A 23,699-nucleotide genomic window follows, 5' to 3' on the forward strand; every position below is an offset into this window, starting at 1 on the left:
TTTATAAGGGAGTTTAATTTTGATAAATTAGCTGTATCTTTGAGAATGAAACTTTAGGATGACTTTTAATTTGGTTTTTATTTCTGTGTTTTAGTTTTCTATTTTTAAGTACCGTGGCTTTTGTTTTTTGAGCAGCAAAAAACAGTTTAAGAGTCATTAGATACCTAGAAGAAGGGAAGCATTGATGTACTAGGGGTCTATAAGAGTAACTTTCCCTAAATTATCATTTTGAAAACAGAACATATCACTAAGAGATGAAAACAGTCAACCATATTTTCTTTGAAACAACAAAAAAGCAAGATACTTTTTTAATTAATAAGAAATTCATGTTTGTGTGTGCAGACACAGGTGGAGAGGAGAGGACAGCCTTGTGTTGTGAGATCTCTCCTTCCACCTAGATATTCTGAACATTGAAGTCAGGTTGTCAGACCCTAAGACAAGTGCCTTTACCTACTGAGCCATCTTGCCAGCCATGATTCTTAACAGTTAACATTGCTCAGGTCTATGAACATTCCTATGGGAAGTGGATATACAGTGCGAGTTCTCTCCTGTCCGGTAACTGAGAAGTGAATTCCTGAAAGAGAACCTTCACTGACCCACAGAGCAAGTGGGAGGCAGTGTTTGCTTTTCACTGGCTGCCATTTTCATTGTCACTTACATCTATTGGAGTGTATAATCAGTGATCATTAATGTGAATGTGGATTTCAGTTATCCATGCAAACATACTTAGTATCTTGAGATAATATTGTGAAAACGTTTGTGTTCATAAGGAAACTGGTGAGCAGACAACGAAGTATAACGCAAATAACCTTCTGGTAAATGTTAAAAGGAGAAATAACAAATGTCAGTCATTGTTACATAGATTTGAGTTCTATTTGAGTTCCTTTCTGCTAATCCTTTGTCAGTAATGGCAGGAGTTTCCTGGTTACTTTGTGTTTTGTAATTATGGATTTTTATACCAAGGAAGTTGTAAGTGAAAAATTAACCTCAGAGAAAATGTGGTATTAAATTCCTTCAAACTGTGTTCTAGGTAGAAAGGATAGGGTCTCTGTCCTTCAAAGAAGGGATTATTCTTTGTTAGCTATGACTTAAAATCAGCTGATAACAGTAGTATATGTCAGGTGACATTAAACTGATAATATTTTGATGAAGAAACAAAGAATCTTAGGAAATTAAGAGGTAAAATTTGAGCAGATTTAAGATGGAATACATAGTAGCCAGGCAGACTGATAAGGAAAGGCGTGCGTTCAAGAGAGGAAGTGTGGCGGCTGGGGAGAATGGGAGAGCGCCTGGCAGTAGACCAGTGTTCGAGGAAAGTCCACAGGAAATGAGGCTGGAGAAGGGCATCATGGCCCTGAAAACTCTGCCGTGGCTAGGCATGCTGGCTCAGTTTTAATCCCAGCACTTGGAGGCAGGGGTGCACATCTACACTGAATTACAGAACAGTCAGGGCTTTGTAGAGAGATACTGTCTCACACAACAACAAAGAGCCTGCCATGATGAGAGATGTATCATATCATACATCCAACAGAGAGACCTTGAATTAAGGAACAAAATGTATTTGGGGAGGGGGCATTTTCCTGATAGCAGTGTGGAGAAAGGTCTTTTTCATTTATAAGATTGATTCTGCAATCTAAGAGGGAAAAAAAAAAACAGTGCCAGCTCACGCTAAGGCAGAACCACTGGAAAAATAGAGTCCAATGTGAGGTGTATTTTCAAAGGAGAATGGAAAGAAAAGAGTTCATGCCTCACTGATGAATCGGGTGGGAAGAGAGAACACTGTCAAAGATGGCCTAGGTTTCTGGCTTCAGTCCGGCGTGATTGTGCTGCCCGAGACTCTTGTGCAGTGGAGGAGGAAGGAGCACAAGCAGAGGCCAGCCTAGGCCACAGAACATGCTTCAGGCTAGCACGGCTATGTAGTGGACCTGTCGATAAGTAAAATAAAAATTAAACAGCACTTAGCTGACTGGGCTGGAACTACCATTTTCCACTACTAGATATCTCTTCAAAGGAAATCAGATCAGTGTGTGGAAGAGACAGCTGCATTCTGTGTGGATTGCAGGATCCTTTACAACAGCAAAGAAAACAGAACAACATCACTGTCCAGCTGATAATGAATAGATAAAGAAAGCATAGTTTTAAATTCAGATCTACAAATAATAGCCATAAATATGAAATACTGTCATTTGTGACAACATGGGTAGAGTTAGAGATTACTGTGTTAAATAAGCCAGGCACAAAAACAAGTCCTACATGATGTCACTCACATGAAAGATAAAATATGGTTCCCGTAAGTGTTAAGGATAGAATGATGGTCACCAGAGACTGGTGGGCACTAAGGAGCAGGAGGCCTGCTTTCCTGTTGCACATTGGGCAGCCATGGAGAGCAGCAGTGAACCATATAGTCAAAGCCAAAAGAAAGGTGTTTTGTGTGTTCACCTTAAAGAACTGATAAAAGCCAGTACACCTTTAATTCCAGCAATTAGGAACTCTGTGAGAGACAACCAGAGCTACATAATAGAGAGATTCTGTCTCAAAAAAACAAACAGAAGCAAACTGATAAATATTTGAAGAGTTAGATAATTGAGCTGTAGGAAGAGAAGGAAATCACCCAGGAGCTAGCATAAGTAAAAGAAAAGAGAAAGTAGGCCAAAATCAGTAGAGTGACTGTGTAACTCCAAGCATTCTAGAAAGCACTAATGGGTTTCAGGAAAGTGGAGTTTGTAGCCTGGTCTGTGCAGGATCCTTAGCAGTGTGACCTCAGGCTAACCAGTTAACCACTCATGGCTTCTTCCATTTGCACAAAAGGAAGAGACTGGGCTAGATTGTTCTAGATGATTTGGCCTTGATATTTGTGATTTGTGGTTATTTATTAGTCTTAGTACATGAGGTCAGAACATTGTATTTGTCAAATAATCACTTGTCAGATTTTGTAATGGCTTCAAGTCTGGCTTTTAAAATGAATTCATTTAAGGTATGCATTACAAACTTTTTTCTTTTCCTGTGTGTGTGTTTCTGGGCATTAAACAAGGTCCTACACTTGCTAGACAAGTACTCCACCACTGAGCTACATACTCAGCCCCACACTCTTTCTTAGAACTGCACCAAGAGACATTCTCTCAGTGTGAAGAGCAAAGATAGATCAATTCCACATAATGTGTTATAAATACTTGTACTTTAAATAAGAGGAAGACATTTAAATACCAGTGTACATGACTGGGGAGCTCAAGGCCAAGTGTGAGACAGGATTGCTTGCTGCACTTTTGAAGTGTCTCCTTGTATATCTAATTTTTAGTACTTCTGAGCATGCATATCTTGAACAATTAATGTCAAACTTTAATTTTTACTTGTTATGGAAATTGTTCTTTCGTAGTGACTATTTCTTGACAACCAGCTTAATCTCCCTGAAGAGGGTGTTCAGATTTTTCTATAGTTTTCACTGACCAAAATCTACTCTGTCTTTGTTACCAATATTTGCTCTTCTTGGTGGAGTCTAGTATACCCTCAGGATAGTAGATATAATCTGAAGCTCTTTGGACCAGTAAAGATCCTCCTTTCCTGGAAAGCTGTTGGCCAGACCCTTGAAAAGGAATGTTTTCAGCTTGCTTTGGACCCTTAAATGAAAGCTTAAATTATTAGAATATTACTATTTGTAGACACTGTGGTTAATGAACTTTTATAACTTTTGTTTATAGGAACAAGAAAAAGTTTTGATCACTTGATATCGGACACAAAGGCTCCTAAAAGACAAGAAATGGAATCAGGGATCACAACGCCCCCCAAAATGAGAAGAGTGGCAGAAACTGATTATGAAATGGGTGAGAAACAAAGCTGATAAGTAATCTAGATCAGTGCAAACAGTGAAGAGTACAGAGAAGGCACATTCATTCCAGCAGTCCTTATGATGTTTAGGCCACAATATAGAAACATGTACTCTGTTTGTTTGTTTGTTTGTTTGTTTGTTTTGTTTGTTTGTTTGTTTTGTTTTTCAAGACAGGTTTCTCTGTGTAACAGTCCTGGCTGTCCTGAAACTCACTCTGTAGACCAGGCTGGCCTCGAACTCACAGAGATCTGCCTGCCTCTGCCTCCCAAGTGCTGGGATTAAAGACGTGCGCCACCACTGCTCGACAGAAACATGTACTCTTGTTCCAAAGATAAGTTCTCTGTATCTCTAAAAGTAATTGGCCAGTGAAATATGTTGAAGGGGCAGAGGCAGGAGGATCACAAATTTGAGGTCTGATTCAGGTGGTGATGGCGCACATCTTTAATCCCAATACTCAGGAGGCAGAGGCAGGTGGATCTCCAGGTTCGAGACCAGCCTGATCTACATAGTGAGTTCCAGGACAGTCAGGGCTACATAGAGAAACCCTGTCTCAGAAAACAAAACAAAACAAAAACAAAAAACAAATTTGAGGTCTGCCTGGGCTACACTTGGAGGAGAGGCAGGCGGATCTCCATGAGTTTGAGGACTGGTCTCCATAGACACTTCCAGGCCAGCCAGGGCTACACAGTGGGACCATGCCTGAAAAAAAGTTTTATATATATGATAGTACAGCACTGCCAATCACTAGCTGATTGTTATGGTAGTGCATAGTACTAATAGTTATTTTGATAATTAAGATGTCTTATTTAAAGAACTGTTGAATTTAAGATGTAACATTAAAATATGTTGAGTAAAGTAACCATAGATACTCTATTAATATGACTACTTACATTAATCTATATCCTACTGCAGAAACCCAAAGGATTTCCTCACAGCAGCACCCACATTTACGGAAAGTCTCAGTGTCTGAATCAAATGTTCTTTTGGATGAAGAAGTACTTACTGACCCAAAGATCCAAGCACTGCTTCTTACTGTTCTGGTAAGGAACTCCCACTCTTGATTGTCTGTCTGTCTGTCTGTTTGTTGATTTACTTATTTATTTTCAAGGCAGAGTCTCACTCTATAGCCCTAACTGTCCTGGAACTCATTGTGCAGACTAGACTGTCCTTGAACTCACAGAGATCCGTCTGCCTCTGCCTCCTAAGTGTGCCACTACTCCTGGCAGGACTTTCCCTTTTTGAGGGGTTTCCCCCTCAATTCTTATTCCAGTCTGCTCTTAACAGGCCCTTAAGTATTACAAATATGAAAGGAAGATGTTTTCACTTCACCAACATAGAAAGATTCAGTCACAACATGTTGACTTTTTTTGCGTCTTGGCAGGCTACGCTGGTAAAATATACTACAGATGAATTTGATCAACGAATTCTTTATGAATACCTAGCAGAGGCCAGTGTTGTGTTTCCCAAAGTGTTTCCTGTTGTGTAAGTATCTCCTGTTGTTTGTAGCTAGCCTCTGTGTCTGTCTTTGTGGCAGGTGCTCTGTAAAGGTGTGGGAAGTGTATTTCTCAGTGATGTCTGCTACCTGCAGAGTAGGGAATGGAGCCAGTGTTTTTTAACAGGAAAGAGATGATTAGTGGTTTAGGGTTTGGGACTACAGCTCCATAGAAGAACACATGCTTAGCATACACAAGGGCCAGGGTTGATCCCAGCACCCAAAACAAAAACCACTATTGTGGGGCTGAAGAGATAGCTCAGTAGTTAGGAGTGTGTACTGGTTTTGCAGAGGACCTGAGTTCTATTCCCAGCACCCTCTTCTGGCCTCAGAGGACACTGAACACGCATTCACATACCCACACACAGACAAACACACATGCATACACGATTGAAAAGAAAAATAAATCTTTTTTAAAATCAGTACTTTAATAGTGGCTAAAGCTATGGTTTTTTTCCCCTAATCTTACTGATTTACTTTAGTCAGATATCTTAATGAGTACTGTACAGTTCCTCAAGAGCAAGCTGATAGATTGCTATATTTAAACCAGCCTGCTTAGTTTTCTTTGGGGGGGGGGTGTCCAAATCATTTTCTCTTAACTATTTTATTTATTTTAGTGCACACATACGTATCTACTATGGCACAGATGTGGAGGTCAAAGGACAACTTTGCGGGGATAGGCACTCTTCCTCCATCATATGGGTCCTGGGGGTCAGACTCAGGCCCTCACACTTGACAGTTCTCACCTCATCTGTTGAGTCGTCTTGCCGGCCCTTCGTTTTCTTTAGTCCCAGCGGAGTGAAAACAGAAGGACCTCTTATCTAGGGCTTGGCTCCACTCCCCACACTAACTTCCAAGGGTTTGCTCTAGTGTGATTTCTGTTGCTGGGATAAAACACTGACCAGAACAGCTTGGGGGAAGGGACTGGAGAGATGGCTCAGCAGTTAAAAGCATGGCCGCTCTTCCAAAGGATGCTGGTTTGACTCCCAGCACCCATATGGTGTCTCACAACTGTCTGTAACTCCAGTTCCAGGGAATTTGATACCCTCTCTGGCCTCTGTGGACACCAGGCTCTCATGTGGTACATAGACATACATGTAGGCAAAACACTCATACACATAAAACAAATTTTGAAAAAAGAAAAGAACAGCAACTTGGTGAAGAAAGGTTTTATTTTACCTTATGAGTTAGAATCTAATCATTGAGGGAAGCAATTAGTTCCAGGGCAGGAACTAATAGAGAAACTATGGAAGAATGCTGTCTGCTGGCTTGCTCAGTTACCTTTCTTATACATCCCAGGCCCACATGCCCAGAGCTGGCACAATCCACAGTGGGCTGGGCCCTCTACATCGGTTAGCAATCAGGAAAATGTTCCAGAGACAGGCATTCTGATGGAAACAATTCTTCCTGGATATGTCAGCTGACAGCTATGACAGAACGTTGTTGGCAAATGAACAAAGCTTTGAGAAGGCCTTTGTGTGGAATGCAGAACAGTAGGGAGTTCAAGGTGAAGGATGGACATAGGGCATGGACCTAGCTAAAGCCTTTGTGTATGTCATTGTTAAATACTGAGTTATATCCCTTTGTACAGTGCAAAGCTGTTGGGAGATCTTTAATTGGTAATAAGTTGCTATGGAAATATACTCTGGCTATTTTGTCCAGAATGAGTTGGAAGAAACAGTAGATTCAGAAAGATTTTAATAAGGAGACTATCCAATAAGCCAGTATCTGGGATATAAGGAGAGGTAGAATTGAAATTGCATTTAGGAGGTAAGAATTAGAGAAGTTGGTCATGGGTTAGGTGTGGACTAGAGCAGTTTCCTAAAGAGTATTTTTATGGTTTGCACATTACAATGGTTTCATAGCTGGGATAAAAATCTTGGAAGAATCCCATGCCTATGAAAGGGGAAGTAGAATGACCCTGGGTTTGGACATTTTGAAACAATTTATGTCCAACAACTAAAGATACTATAGGCACACTTTAGTTTATAACCTGAGCACATCAGTGTAGCTTATTGAGCATCCAACATTTGTTGTTTAATCTCATTTCAAAGTTTCTGAATTTCACATATCTAGGTGTTTTGTTCTGGGTTTTTTTTTGTTTTGTTTTGTTTTTTTTGGTTTTTCGAGACAGGGTTTCTCTGTGTAGCTTTGTGCCTTTCCTGTAACTCACTTGGTAGCCCAGGCTGGCCTCGAACTCACAGAGATCCTCCTGGCTCTGCCTCCTGAGTGCTGGGATTAAAGGCGTGCGCCACCACTGCCCGTCTTGTTCTGTTTTTTTATAATAGATTACAGCTGATTTGGAAATGGTTTCTTTGTAAGATTCTACATTCTACCCCTTCCCAACCAGTTGTGCTTTTTTTTTTTTAGCACAATTCAGTCTGATTTGGCACTAGTTAATATTAAATTTGATTTTAACCCTTAAGTGCATAGAAACAGACAGCAGAGGATATAGAGGGTGTAGAGTGTGCTGCCGAGCGAACAGAACCATGCCTGTCTTGAAAACACTCTCTTTGTGTAGTTTGACATGGCTGTGTGATAGCGGGCAGTTGTTTGCTTTCACTGTGTCTTCCCTGAGGACCTCAGATGAAGGCGGTACACGGGCTCTCACACACACTCCTTCACTAGACACTGGAGAAAAGCACCAGAAACTTAAAAGCACTTGTCTTCAGTTTTGCCACGTTGTTCTAAGGAATATATATTATGCTTTCCAGTAAATCTTTTTATTTAATGTTCCTCTGTTTACTTTTTTTTTTTAGGCACAATTTGTTGGACTCTAAGATCAATACCCTCTTGTCATTGTGCCAAGATCCAAATTTGTTAAATCCAATCCATGGAATTGTGCAGAGTGTGGTGTACCATGAGGAATCCCCTCCACAGTACCAAACATCTTACCTGCAAAGTAATTAAGTATACCAGGAGAGGATGCTTGATGAGCCTGCAACTGTGGCCCTGTTGTGGAAGCACTGACTAGCATTCTCTATAAGGGACAGGCTCGTCCTTCATACTTCTCTCCCTTCATGCCATTTTCTGACTCTTAGTTATATGTTCAGTAAGATAACTGCTTGACCACGTTATTAAAATGCTAAGCCTATTTTAAGGAGATTTCAGTCATTTTTGACACTCATTGTAAAATGTCTTAAACATATACATAGATTCATTCTGTTGGCTGTACAGCCTAATTTCCATTACTATTTAAAGCTGCCTTGCTTGTTGTAAGAGTAGCATTTGATGTTTTACAGGTTTTGGTTTCAATGGCTTATGGCGGTTTGCAGGACCCTTTTCAAAGGTAAGAAAAAATATTTTTCTCTAATTTTTGATAAGCCAGAGTCTCTAGCTATATTTGTGAGCCTGTTTGAGAACACACACTGTCCTCAAACCAAAGTACCATCTCAAAATAACACATTGTTTTAGAAAGATTTTTCCAAAAGAGGCAATACCTTAAATATGTTGATATAAATTAATTTTTATTTTAAAATACTGAAGTTAGGCTTGACTTCTCAGAAGGGTGTGATAAGCCTTTATAAAACTTGTCTGACTATAGACTAATGGTTCTCAACCTGTGGGTTGTGACTGCTTTGGGGTGACATCAGATATTTACATTACAATTCATAGCAGGAGCAAAATTACAGTTATAAAGTAGCAATGAAATAATTTTATGGTTGAGGGGATCCCCACAAGATGAGGAGCTGTATTCAAAGGTCGCAGCATTAGGATTGTTGAAAACCACTGCTATAGACTTCTATATGTGTCAGTAACTCACATACCTGTCTTACGACTAGCAAAGAATATGATACCTGTTAAAATCTACCTCAGGGACACATTTTTACATCCAACTATTATATTGAGTTTGGTTTTTGCTGTTCATTTTCTTTGACTAACATTTGTTGATGTATTGCATGAATTCGTATTTAATTTTTTTGTAGGTGGTCTCTTTTAAAATAATTGAAATTCCTTGAAAGCGGGGCTTCTGCCCTATCCCCAACTCCCCCCCCCCACACACACACACAGTGTCCTATATACCATAGTGTTAAATCAAGAGGAGCTATCTATACCTTGTTCCACTTTCAAGAGTTAGATTGAGTTTATTTTGTAATATCTGTTGACATGCACAGGTTGTTATTAAAAAGATGGGCCTGAAGTCACAGAAGTGTGTCATGCAGAAGTTTTTAACAGGTGGATGGTTGTTACCCGCTGAGCCCTTCCATGTCTTGCTGGGGGGATCTGAGTAGCAGCTGGCATGATGATGCTCTGCCTATTTTCTCTACTTTGGGAAACTGGCTAGACATCATTGCTGAGGACTACATTGTCTGTTTATTCAAACCCTCTGTCTGGGCATGGCTTTCAGAAACTGCAGGTGGATCTGGAAGCTTTTAGGGAAAGCTAAATAAGATTTCAAGCTGTAAGTTCCATAGTTGTCGCTAAATACTACTCCAGTCCCCCCTCTTAATGACCTAGAATACAAACAAAGGAAGAAAGCAAAATTAAGTCACAGATATCAGTTAACCTTTTTTGGCTTCAGAGGGAATTTTTTTAAAATGGAGCTAAAATAATGTCCTATTTTCCATTACAGCAAACACAAATCCCAGACTATGCTGAGCTTATTGTTAAGTTTCTTGATGCCTTGATTGACACGTACTTGCCTGGAATTGATGAAGAAGCCAGTGAGGAGTCCCTCCTGACACCCACATCTCCTTACCCTCCTGCACTGCAGAGCCAGCTTAGTATCACTGCCAACCTTAACCTCTCTAATTCCATGACCTCACTTGCAACTTCCCAGCATTCCCCAGGTCAGTAAATGTGATCTTTATGTGACTTTGAGCAATGGAAAGGAACTCCCTTGTGGTCAGATTATAGCAGATTTTGCTCCTTTTTCTCTTGAGGTTCACTTTACATTTCTTTACTATGTAACTGAATGTTGTTACTCATCAGAGCTGTCTGCTTTCCAGCAAGTTGTATAAAAGAGAGGGAAATGTGTAGTGATGTTTAGTATCCACATAGGTTTGGACCAAAAGCACAAACTGAGCTACATTACCTTTAAATGAACAGAGCAGTAGTTCTTTTACCAGATAGACTAACGTTACCCTAAGTACTTCTATGTCTCTGATGCAGCATACTATAAAACACACACATAGAAAGTCTAGTCATCACCCCTCTTTATTGCTGGTAGAAATGTCAGCTAACCATAAACCATAGGCTAGCTGGAAGATCTGGGATTAGGATGACCAGACCCAAAAAAAAAAAAAGTCCTTACAAAAAAAAATAACATCTTGGAGCTGCAGAGATAACTAGGTTGGTAGTATGCTTCCCTTGAGAGCCCAATGACCTGAGTTTAATCCATAGACCCCACAATTTAAAAAGCCACTTGTGGTGGAACATGCTTGTAATCCCAGCACCCAGGAGGTAGAGGCAGGAGAATACCTGGGGCTGACTAACCAGCTAGCCTAGCCTACTTGGTTCTTTCCAAGGCAGTGACTCTGTTTCACAGAAGGGTAGACTTGAGAAACAATACTACACCTGTGCACATGCGTACACACAGAGGAAAAGAAATCTTTTTTTTTTTTTTTTAAGATTTATTTATTTATTATGTATACAGCATGTATGACTACAGGCCAGAAGAGGGCACCAGATCTCATTACATATGGTTGTGAGCCATCATGTGGTTGCTGGGAATTGAACTCAGGACCTCTGGAAGAGCAGTCAGTGCTCTTAACCTCTGAGCCATCCCCCTGGAAACAGAAATCTTAAAACTCACCATTATAATCCTACTGTAGTCACTGTTGGATTGATCAAATGGGAAAAGCAGACCAGTGAAACTTTATTTTTATTTTTATTTTGAGACAAGGTCTCACTTTATAGCCCCAGCTGGCCTAGAACTCTTATGTAGACCAGGCTGACCTAAAGTCACAGAGATCCACCTGCTTTGCCTCCCAGTGCCAGGATTGAAGGTGTATGCAATCATAGATAATAAAATTTAGAAGTCAATACACTGAGTAGTTACAGCTAAGAGCCCCTGAGGTACTGAAAGAAAAAAGGTGGCCGGAATGGCATCTGCCCAACTCCAAGCTCAATTACTGTCTGAAGGAATGGCTTCATACAGCTCTGCTTGACCCTAAGATAGTGCTCACTACAGAACATCAACACTGTTGTGTGAGTTGTGAAGACAGTGGGTAACAGTGAAAAGCTGATGTGTGGATCATGTGCTCTATTGAAAAGATTTTCTTCTAAGTGAGTTAAAATGTTTAAAAAGGATTCCTTACTTAAGTTACCCAACTTCCATTATCTGAAAAGGTCATGTGTGATACATCTCAGTGTAAGGAAATTCTTTGAAGTAGTATACATAGTTTGTGTAAATGTTAGCTGTTAGCATGCATTTTCATTATACAAGTCAAACCATAACTATTCTGTGATGTTCATGATCTATAAATAGAATCTCTGTAAATAGTTGTCACAGTGTTGCATAAACATTGCCATGTACATGGTCGTTTTGAAGATTCTAAAGAATCAGGCAAGGTATAATACCCAACCCATATTATAAATATTTTGTAAAAAATTATATTCAATTCTTGTTTTGTTTTTTGAGACAGGGTTTCTCTATGTAGCTCTGGCTGCCCTGAAACTCAACTCTGTAGTCCAGGCTGGCCTTGAACTCATAAGAGTTCTGCCTGCCTCTGCCTCCCCAAGTACTGGGATTAAAGGCGTGGGCCACCACTCCACACCCCCAGCCATATTCAGTTCTTAAACTTGCTTTCTGAATTTACTTACCGATCAGGTGATCCTTTTCTCTCTCCGTAGTCTGCCCAGTTCCCCCATAACCAGTGTGTTTGCCCCATCACTTGTTCTCTGAGACAAGTGTGACCCACCCCAGCATCAGCATCAGTTGAGAGTAGGTACTTGAATCTTCCATGCCTACGTGAAACCCCAAGTATGGAGCCGGTCAGCCTCCTGATGAGGATGGGTGGTTGTTGTGCATGCTGGGCTTTGAGACGCTGCCATAGTTTCGGTCCATGCTCCTAATGTGTGACTTGTGGTGCAGTCTCACAGACTCCCTTACTTTAGCCCAAAAGAAGCTTGTATGAAAGTCATGTTGAATCTTTTTTTCAGGGGTGGGAGGAGGGAGGTTGAGCATGGTCTCACTCAGTATGTAGCCCTGGCTGGCCTGGAACTCACTATGTAGACTAGGCTAGCTTCAACTCAAAGAGTTGCACCTGCCTCTGCCTTCTGAGTACTGGGATTAAAGATGTGTGCCTGGCTGTATGTTGAATCTTCATAACTATTTCATTCCAAGTCCTCCGCCTACATTCTCTTTAGATATGAGTACAGTAGGAAGATAAAGGTTGGGAATGGAGCTCAGTGGTATAAGGTCCTAGGTTTAATCCTCACCATAAAAAGAAGGGTATGGTGGCTCATATCTGGAATCCCAGGCAAGAGAATCACTTTGAATTTGAGTCCAACATGGGCTACAGAGTGAGACCCTAGCTTTAAAAAATAAATAAATAAACAGAACTATGTGTGCTTAATACTTCCTGAGAAGTAGTTGAATACATCCATTTCCAAAGCATTCAAATCGATGTGTATTCTAGTATAGTGTCATCAATTTTTACGTTATTCAGGAAACATTTGAACACCCTTTTCCCTGCCTTAATCTCTTGGCCGTCCTCTTGCTTCGGCCTCTGAAGTATTAGGACTACAGGTGTGTGCCACCACACCCAGCTGTAAACACTCATTTTGTAAGTGTGTGTTCCATACTCTCACACATTTAAAGAGTTTTCTTTTACAATTTTTTAAAGTGTATATGAATATTTTACCTTATGTATGTATATGCATCATGTGTGTGCATTTCCTGAGGAGACCAAAAGAAGGCATGCGATCCTCCGGACCTGAAGTTATAAAGGGTTGTGAGCTGCCGTGTGGGTGCTGGAAATTGAACCCAGGTCCTCTGAGAGCACAGCCAGATCTCCAACCCTTATTTCCATACATTTAAAAACGAGATGTCTGATTACAAGGACTTGAGAGTTTTTGCCTGTGGGTGTCAGTATTTAAGTGAAAGTTATTTCTTTCCAGTTTGTGGTGTTTAACAGATTCTAAGACATAGTCGTTTTTTTTCCTTAAACATGTGATTAATACTGGATTGCTCTGTAGAAAATATCCAGAATTGGAGCCAATAAAAAGGCTCAGTGGAAGCTGGGCAGTGGTGGTACATGCCTTTAATCCCAGCAGCTGGGAGGCAGAGGCAGGCAGAGTTCTGTGAGTTTCAGGCCAGCCTGGGCTACACAGAGAAACCATGTCTTGAAAAACAAACAAACAAACAAGGCTCAGTGGATAGAAGTACTTGCATGCCTTTTAATTCCCAATGTGAACCAACCCCAAGAGTTGTCTTCTGACAGCCACACTTAAGCTGTGGGGCATGCATGACTACACACACACACACACACACACACACACACACACACACACACACACACAGAGTCATTCTCAGCGAGTTCCAGGCAATCTGAGTTATATTCTATCTCAGAAGAAAAGAAGCAAGCTCCATGTGTTCATCCTACATACACTCACAGCAGCAGAGTGGCCTGCTTCCGAGGGCTTTCAGAGTATCGAGGATGGCACAGTGTGTTGACGTGACTGTTTTGATGCTTTATAATACTTCTCATGCTGTGCTAGGAACACTTGCTGGAGGGAGTCAGTAACTTCTACTTACCTACATGTTGTTCTTAGGAAAATAATGGTTAGTTCCATAAATAAAGCCAGCTTCCTTCTGAAAACCAGGGATGGCCGTAAGTGTCCAGTGTCTAACAGCTCTCTCCCTGCTTCCGACTCTCTGGACATCATTCTTTTCATCCTTTCCTCATCCCCCTGGTGCTCCTCTGGGTGCTCTAAGCCAGGTGTTTTCAAGCAGCCATTCCTCATCAAGGCCCTTGTCTCCCCAGCTTTGTACAAAGCATTGCTTCCTCCACACTCCAGCTGGGCCCCCGGCATGAGACTCCCCAGACCCAGTCCTGGAAGCTCAGTGTGGCTTAGGCAGCACGGGAACTCGGAAAGCTCTTGCGTGATCAGGTCCCGGGGCTCACGGAACTGTATGGCCAGTGGGGCCTGTTTTAGTTCAGTTGCCACTTCTGCCTGCCCTGAGATGCTGTCCTGGCCTTGGGTTAGCACAGCAGGTTAACAGAAACTGAGGATATCAATGTAGACGCAGGCTGTGGGCTTTGAGGAAGAATTGTTTTAGCTTAGAAAATAATTGTCTCCCCCCCCCCCAGTAAAGCCATCCCATCATAAGACTGTACATTCTGTCACTCATGTTTTAAAGATGAATATCATTAACTAACTGCAAGAACTAGGAAGAACTGTGGCACATCACTGCCTGACTTTGAAATGGCCTGCTTCTCCTATGTAGTCTTTGTACTGCTCCCCGGAGAGAGACCTCAGATAAAGAAGAGATGCCAGTGTGAGGGAAAGCCCATACATTCGGAAAGTTCCTATAGTTAGTTCTAAGTTTGTATATCCAGCTCAAAATACAACTATTTCTAAATATATACTTGGTATATCTCCATAAATATAGTCACTGTAACATAAACACCAACTATAACTATCATACTTAGCTTTTCTTTAAGATGTTTTGTGTTCCTTACATTAGCTTTAGTAATTTTACAAATTCCAGCATTAAATTTGAGTCCTGTACATTTGTCCTAAAACTTCATTTGCTAGTTACCTAATCTCTTTCATTCCAGGTATTAGAAACATCTTAATTTATTTAAAAAACACAGGAATAATTTTATCTGTGCATTCAGAAAGACCATGCTTTTTCTGTAGATTATTACCCAGTTTTCCTTACAGCCTTGTAAAACAGGCCCTGTGTTGTCCTTAACCCTCCCACTGAGAGCAGAAGCCGAGGGATGGCAGGTAGTTTAGAGTTGAGTGCAAGCAGAATCTTTGGGTTCCGTTTTCAGCATCCAAAAAGTTCATCCGAATGGTTCATTCTTACTATAGAGGCGCAGGAGTTCTGATCCATTAGGACTGGGACTTTAGGGCTGAGACTGTGGTTTGGTGGCCTGTACTGTGCAGCATGCAGGAAGCCCTGGGTTCATCCTCAGCACCACAAGACTTCAGCTTTGTTCTTCAGTGTGGTTGCCCACTTGTGTAGAGAAAGGAGTTTCTGGCAGGTTTGCCCCACTGTATGTAGGAAACTGAGGGAGGCAGGCAGGAACCAGAGTAGACTCCTGCACAAGTGATGACGTTTGGGTTGGCCTTCATCTTCGGACAGATTACTCAATGTATTTCCTTTAAGTGTTTTAGTATTTATTTGTTATTTGCCACGCAGGAGCTATAGATCAGTAGTGTCAAAATAAGTAAGTTCTGATACCTGCATTCAAGGAACTCAGGCTATAGTAGGGAGGCAGGCAAGCACCTAGAATATAATCTGGCAGTTCTTCTCCCAACTCATTCAGTTCACAGTGTTGGCCCAAATGCCTGTTAGTGTCCATTTTCATCTGGAGCCAGCCCGGCACAGTACTGTTAACACCGAGCGACAGTGTCCGGTGTCCTTCAGTCTCCTGTCCCCACACTTGTAGCGGGCTGCCTGCTGAGTACAGCCTGCTGGCGGGAGTTCAGCGCAGCAGATCCCAGCACAGAAGCTTAAGCTGTGTTTCCTTAAGCTTTGTGGTGACTTGTGGTTTCTTCCTCATGGATCTGTGCTTTTGCACCCATGGAAGGAAGGAGGAAGGGCGAGCTGCTGTCTTAGGAACATGAGAGCACAGATACAGAGCTTCAGAGAGGCCCAGTGGAGGAGTGCCAGGCCACGCCTTTCTCTCTAGTCTGAAGTAAGGCCTGTGCCAGCACAGGGCTTCTCTCCATGTGAGCAGGCTGCAGTCCTCCAGCAGCACATGGAAGTGTTTCTAGAGTGCATCCTAGAGGTATAAAGAATGCTGCCACAATTTCAGAAGAAGAAGGACGGAAGCATCAGTTCCTTCTGCTGTCCTAGCTCTGCTTTCCCAGTTCCCTATGTTGGTGTAAAGAGAACTCATTTTACTGCTTTTTAAAACAGAAATCTCTCAAAATTTGTTCTTATTTAAAACTACCTTTTATTTATTCTTAAATATATACAGTGCTCTCCAAAATATTTATGCAGCTTTCTCCTTGATCTTTACGGTAAAATATGTTTGTTTGGTTAGACTTAGGAATCCCATCACACTATTTTGCCTTCCGACTTCCTCATTAGGAAATAAGATGTAGCATATTCCTGTTGAGGAAATGCTGGACTTGAACACGCAGCTCCCTCACGTGCAGATATCAGGGAATGGGTACACTAATGTCAGGCACACTGAAAGCCTGTGGTCATTTCACAAGAAGGAAGGCTGTGAGGAAACATGGCTCGTTCTAAGGCATGCGGTGTCCTAGAGGGCTCTAGCAATCACATTTTGAAGGGGAAGGAAACATTTAGCCAACAGTGAAAGTGATTGGCTAGATTTTATAAGAAAACAAAAATGAATGATAACTGGTCCCTTTCTGGGTGTTTTCACTTTAGCTAGAGAGCTGAGACGCTGATACAGGTGTTGTAGGCAGAGCTGGCGACTCCGGAGGAGAGAGGGTGGCTCTGGTGGGAGGTGGGACCATTCACCAGGAAGGGAACCGAGGGGAGAGGACAGAAGACGGGAGCGGAACAGTATTGAATGGGGGGGTCGAGTTCAAATGCAAGATACGGGTTCTAGAACAGTCATCCCCAGCTTCGGTTCTCTTCATGAGTCTACAAACTGCTGCATGGATCTGTTCCATTTCCTGTAACATGATAGATAACTCTTGTCTTGAAATAATACTTTCTTGCCCCAGAATGGAAATGTTTCCATTCCCAAATGTAATGATTCTTTTTAAATTCCAACAGTATATACAAAAAGAAAGTTAAAGTTACACGTGGAAGAAGTAAGCTGTCAGGGTATATAACATGTGGACAGATGTTTCCCTGTCTACCCACCCCCACTTGTTTTACCCTTCCTTTCTGTCTGTGGATTGTCTGATTCTTGCTTGTCCCCCTTCTATATCTGTGAACATTTACACCAGCTGCCGGAGTGCTTCCCATCAGTAGTTAGGCTGGAAATGAGTATAATGTCTATTTGGGAAGCAAATTTTATTGAAGGATAATGGGCAAAAAAGTACACAGATTTTAAGTTTACAGTGTAATAAACGTTTTAGAAGCAAACCCACTCAAAATCAAGATTCAGGACCAGGCGTAGTGGCGCAAGCCTTTGACTCCAGTACTCTGAAGGCAAAGGTAGGCAGACCTCCATAGTTCTAGGACAGCCTAGTCTACATACCAAGTTCTGGGACAGTCAGGGCTACATAAAGAGACCCTGTCTCAATCAGTCAGTCAATCAGTAAATCAGTCAATAAGTTATCAATAAATCATTCAATAAATGGTCAAGGTCCATATCAAGGCTTGTGAAGGATCATGCTAACCGCCCACACCACTGCCCTCCCCTTCTCAGGGTACTTTCTTGTCTCAGTTGTAACCTTTACCAATATGATGAGATCTTTTTTATAATCTCCCCTTTTGTTCTGATTATCTTGTGAAAATATCACTTAAGTTGCTTAGAAAATTCATTATAAGACCCTGAGAGAGAGAAATGTCATCTGCTCGATTAAAATTGAGAATAGTGTGGTGACCTGCAATGATTGGAAAGAGGCAAAGGTTTCAGAGAATAGCCCACGTGGTAGATGACCTCTTCAGGAAATGCTTTCATTCCTCCAGAACAGGCATTGAGGCCGATAAAAGGAGAAGCAGCTGCCTTTTTCTGAAATGACAGCTATGTAGAAAGATGGAGGCTTTGTGAATTTTACAGATAGGTAGCTAGAAGCTGCCCTCTGCTGGACACTTCTGGTATGACTGGAAGAGAGTTCTCTCTAGGCTTCCCTGGTGGCCTCCCTTCATCTGTTCTGGCAACTTCTCTTTTTCTCTTAATGCTGTTTTACTGCAATGATTAGCAGATTCTGTACGCGACAAGGCTTTTATAAATCTCCTCGCAGTTTACTATTAAAATGGAATGTGCTGGAACCATTCCCGGGTTGTATCTCACACAATGAGATTTGGTCCTAGAGCTAGCAGCAGGAGAGAAGGAGTAATCAGCTGCTCTTTCTCTCTAGGAATCGACAAGGAGAACGTTGAACTCTCCCCCACCACTGGCCACTGTAACAGTGGACGAACTCGCCATGGATCCGCAAGCCAAGTGCAGAAGCAAAGAAGCGCTGGCAGTTTCAAACGTAATAGCATTAAGAAGATCGTGTGAAGCTTTCTTTCTTTCCCTTTTCAAACCAGCCTAACATGGGCTTCTCACTAGTGACCCTCCCTAACCTGGCCCCGTCCCACACTGCACTGCTGCACTTCGTGTCTTATGAACCCATCCGGTCTGCCATGTTGCCAGACGATCAACTCTTGGAAGCAATGCCTAAATTTAATGCTGCTTTTCTTTAGTGTTTTTCCCTCTACTTTGGCATGTGTCTGGTGTGAGCACTTGTTCTGACGGCTGCGAAGAAAGCAGACGGTCAGGAAGCGAGCGGAGAGCGTGGATTGTGGGAGCGGATGAGTCCTCCAGTGCTGCTGCCGCCAGCTGTGGGCCATGCACGGAGGTTGGCCTTCTTGTTCCCTTGTCTCACAGAGTGAAGTGGTTGTCTTAGTTACACACTTTCCAAGTTTGGGGAGAAAGAATCTTTTAACCCCAGTGTATTTAATAATCTAGCTGTGGACTTTTTTTTACCTTATGAAGTTGGAGGAACCACAGAGGTCAAGCCTCATTGAATTTACACCATAAAGCCACAAGCCAGGTACTTAGGGGAGGGGATAAACTAGGATTTTGTAATGGATTCTTAAGAAATACTAACATTTGAGTATTAGCAATAATTACAGGAAAGTAAGCATGACCACATACATCTTAACATGCTGAATTAAAGCTATCGGTTCTGAGGCCTTATTCATACTTGGTCATCCAAACTAGGTAATTTTTTTTCCTGTTGATTATCTTTTAATCTTTACATATGAAGGTGTTCTTTCTTTTTTTTTTTTTTTTTAAGTCGAGACTATACTAAGTATAGTAAGGACACTTGTTTTTGCACTTGCTTTCTCCTCTCTCCTGAGCGACTCTGAGCAGGGTAATTAGCAGACAGAGTGTGGAGACCTGCTTCCAGAAGCTGGTTTTCATAGCTCTTTCCATTAGCTCCAAAGCAAAATGCAATGGTACGTGACTTAGGGTAGCTGATATTCTTATTTTGTTAAATAATTTTCCAAGAAACAGAATATGCTGTATATTATCATAAATTTCTTTGATAAGATGTATTTTTTAAATCTTTTAATCTTCCTTCTCTCCTCCAAATAAAATCAGGAATCTCTAGCAAAACATTTGGATTCTATCTGATAGGATTGCATTAATCACTGTGAAGTCTGGTCAGCCTGCATGGTGTGCCGATAAGGGCCTCTAGCATTGCTGCTCTGCAGCATGGCACAGATTGGTGTGCCATAGGCCCTTCCAGGTGATACACATCCAGCTTCTTCATGGTACCTGCAGTATGCAGAGCAAGTGACTCTAGTGAGCACGGTAGGATGTGGATTGAACGATATTTATTTGTAAAGGGTATTATCCCTCTACTCCCAGGTTCCCTTCATATATTAAGATATGATGGCTTTGGGGGGAACAAAAAGAAACCCGGGTGGGGGTGGGGGTGGGGTGGGGTGTCCCTGTAGTGCTAGCTCACTAGTGGATTTCAGTAAATTAAACTCCACAGCTAAGTCAATAAATAATGGTACATTTAAGTGTTCTGACTTTAATAATATAACACATTTCACACTTATCCATACAGTAACAATGTAATATGTTAATGTAAATAAAATTGCTTTTGATATTCAGAAATAACAAGAATTTAATTTTTTTAATGTGTTTACAGTCCTGGGATAAGTAAGAACCATTTGCCAAAATAAAAGGAAAACCCCTTAGTGTCAGTAGTGATTTTAACATAGACGCATTGGAAAACATTGAAGACAGAGGCAGCGAACTGAGCGTTTGTTTCCAGCTGTTGTAAAGGCTCCATCAGAAATCTGTGGAGCAGAGGAGCCAGGCTGTCAGGGCCTGTCTTCTCCCCAGCAAGCTCTAGGGGCACACCACCACAGCTCCTGTTCTGCAGCCAGCCATAGGCAGGGTGAGGCTTTTCCCACAACTTGGTTGCTCACTTTTCCTCTAAGGAGACTGGTGCATCAGAAGACGGTCTTGCTGCTCCCTGCCTCTCCAACACAGGAAACTTGTCAGTGTAGCGCTCTTTGTGTAAGGAGCTTCCCACAGTACCTACCATGCATGGTTCTTAAACGTCCCGCATTTGAGCTCCCCTTGCAAAGATCAAAATGGAGCCACCTCCAAATTCAGAAATGCTTTTGATCAGTACATCCAGGAAACTCCTGAAGAGTTTTAGTTTTAGCTGATGTACAGAACTTCCAACTTTTTTTCTTTTTTTCTATTTTTGAGACAGGGTTTCTCTGTGTAGCCCTGGCTGTCCCAGAATTCTGTAGACCAGGCTGGCCTTGAACTCACAGAGATCCGCCTGCCTCTGCCTCCCAGTGCTGGGATTAAAGGCGAGCGCCACCATCCCCTGGCAGAACTTCCAACTTTTGAGGGAAGTCTGACTTCCCTAGCAGCTGAAGCTAAGGAACTTAAATGTCACCAGCTGTCCCCTCCCCCAAGAGGAGAGCACCGAAGTTCCAAGTAATGGCCATCTTACATCATCGGTGTGAGTTGTGTGATTTGTCCTCAGTTTGTGTTTTCCTGACTTGAAGAAGAAAACAGGGACTCTGGCGTATTTGTATTGGGATCACCCGTCTGTGGGCTCCTGGCCTGGGCTTCCCTGCCCTCCACTGTGGGGACATAGCACTCTTGCCTGGGCATCACTGAGCTGGGGAGCTCGGACACCACAGTAGAGTCAGCCTGCACCCCACCCCGGGATGAACGTCCTGAGGGGCGCGGGGCAGCAGCCCTGCCCTCCAGTTAGGGTTGCAAGTTTCCTGTGGGAAATTGGAGTTTTCTTTCCGGGCTTGGGGGGTGTTTGTTCATTCTTTGTTTTTCCTACATTTACCCCCAAGCATACTGAGGCATGTCTTATTCAATATTATGCAATGGACTTATTCAAAAATCCACTTAGTGTCAGCCACCCCATTTTTTTTAATGCAGTGTATTCACCTGTAAATAGTTTGTGTAAAATTTGACAGAAAAGTCTATTTACTACATTGTAAATACATGTGATGATAATATTGTATTATTTTGCTTTTTTGTAAAGCAGTTAGTTGCTGTACATGGATAACAAACAAAAATTTGATTATTCTCGTGTTCGTATTGCTAACTTCTTCCTGCGACTGCGTTACATCATTTAAAGAAATGCTGTGTTGTGAACTGACCTTGTATATGGTAACTTCCCTTCCCTTTCAGGCAGTTCCCTGCCTCCAGCCTTGTTGATGTTGTAACCAGCAGGAGAAATTCTGCCCGACACACAGACTCCATCACTGTGGGGAAATCATAGAAATCTGTTTCAGATCGCTGTCCCCACCTCCTCCCCTCTGTGTATGTCCTCCCACCCCACCCCCTTTTTTTAAGTAAAATGTAAATTCAATCTGCTCTAAACTGTGAGGAGTTTTTACTATCTCCACATGCATCGGACAGTTTTCTCACTTCCTCCCTGATCTTCTGAAACAGTGGGCCATTTCCGCCCTTCCAGGTGTGGTGTGGATTGCCTCACCCTAAGGGAAAATCGTTTGGGTGGGACAAATGGGGGGCTGTCACACACAGGGGACTGTCACTCTGGGATAGGTAGGCTTACTTCCCGAGGAGGACCTGTCATCAATGCCAGGGTTCTCTGTTGTCAACTGGAAGTAACACAAGGTTCTGTGTTGCAGGAGAGCTACACAGACAGAAAACCAGTGAAGAAGCCCTTATTCACAATAGCATATCCCCAGTGCAAAATACCATACAAAATAGAGGTGACCTATGTAGAAGATCTATTGAAAAACTCTAATCCTGGGGCCAGGGCATAGCTCCATGGTAGGCTGCATGTTTAGAGACAGTAGTAAATCTTCAGTGTCTGTGAAAAAGCCAAACTCTAGTGCACACAGAAGTTTCACTAACAGTAATTTCCAAACTGCTTCATCAACTTTCATAAGCAACCACACACATGGGAAAAGAAATATGTCATCTCACCCACAAAAAGCAAAAGGAAGGCATAGTGGGACAGCCTTTATGCTTCGAGAAAGGCACAAGGTTGCCTTGTTTGTATCCTGTTGCTACACTGCCCAGTATGTCCATGCTCACCCGCTGTGAGTATGCCACCCAGCAGGAAAAGGACCCGAACAGATACACTGATCACTGAGCTGGGTGGCAAGAGGCATCATAGCCAAGCCTGGTGGCACTCACGTGTAATCCCCAATGCTCAAGAGGCTGAGACAGGGCTGAAGAGATGGCTCCGAGGTTAAGAGCACCGGCTATTCTTCCAGAGGTCCTGAGTTCAATTCCCAGCACGGGCCATCTATAATGAGATCTGGTGCCCTCTTCTGGTGTGCAAGCATACACACAGAACACTGTATACATAATAAATAAAATCTTCAAAAAAAAAAAAAAAAGGCTGAGGCAGGAGGACTGCTGTGGATTACAGAAAAATGAAAAGATTGGGCCCTCACTCTCTATCATGTTTTATATTACAAACAGAGCCTGACTCCCTACCCCTAAAATATCCCTTAGCCCCAGACCCCTAAAACCTTAGGAATAAGGAAGAAAGCCGAGGGAAAGGCACTAAGAGGATATGTACAGGCAAACTCTAGAAATAATAAGACAGATTTGAAAATATTTAGAACTGATAGAGCAAGACAGGAAATGGTAATGCTTGGTGAATGTGATCAGAATGCATGGTACACTTGGACAGAATTGTCATAATGAAACAAAGCTTATACAATGAATATACACTAAAGAATTTTTTAAAAACTGATAGTCGGCGGGAATGTGCTCAATGGCAGAGCACTCGATAGAAAATGTACAAGCTCCTGGATTCAATCCCTAGCACTGAAAAAAGTCAAAACAAAACATTGTTATAATAACAGGTCCACTTTATACTATGCTTCCTATGTGCTTGCACACACAATTTTGTCCACTTCAAAGTCCATTTTCTACCTTGCTGTGTATCCGTCAATGGCCAGCAGGGGGCTCTGCTTAGCCACTTTTCTTGAGGCCCCCCAAGGTAACTGATGAGTCATAGCAAAGACTGGGGCTGCACTGCCCTATCCACCCTGCAGAAATGGGACTGAACCACGTGTGCCCTGGGCAATAGTGTCTGCTAGCCACAAGCAGCTGTTGAACATGTAACGTGTGATTATGAGGA

At 42.2% G+C, this 23,699-nt stretch overlaps 1 protein-coding gene across 1 annotated transcript in view; it reads left to right on the plus strand.

The window, feature by feature from the left end:
* Nf1 (neurofibromin 1) overlaps positions 1-19,898 on the plus strand; it is a 244,887-nt gene extending 224,989 nt beyond the window's left edge. Inside the window, 7 exon segments of the mRNA XM_059271304.1 lie at positions 3,696-3,818; positions 4,736-4,863; positions 5,205-5,305; positions 8,075-8,217; positions 8,558-8,604; positions 9,889-10,105; positions 18,447-19,898. Of these exon segments, the coding sequence (XP_059127287.1) occupies positions 3,696-3,818; positions 4,736-4,863; positions 5,205-5,305; positions 8,075-8,217; positions 8,558-8,604; positions 9,889-10,105; positions 18,447-18,589 (902 nt within the window). The 3' untranslated portion in view covers positions 18,590-19,898.
* Positions 19,899-23,699: the final 3,801 nt, after the last annotated feature.

Source organism: Peromyscus eremicus, chromosome 8a (assembly GCF_949786415.1).
Source record: "Peromyscus eremicus chromosome 8a, PerEre_H2_v1, whole genome shotgun sequence".
In the NCBI taxonomy this organism is placed as follows: domain Eukaryota; kingdom Metazoa; phylum Chordata; class Mammalia; order Rodentia; family Cricetidae; genus Peromyscus; species Peromyscus eremicus.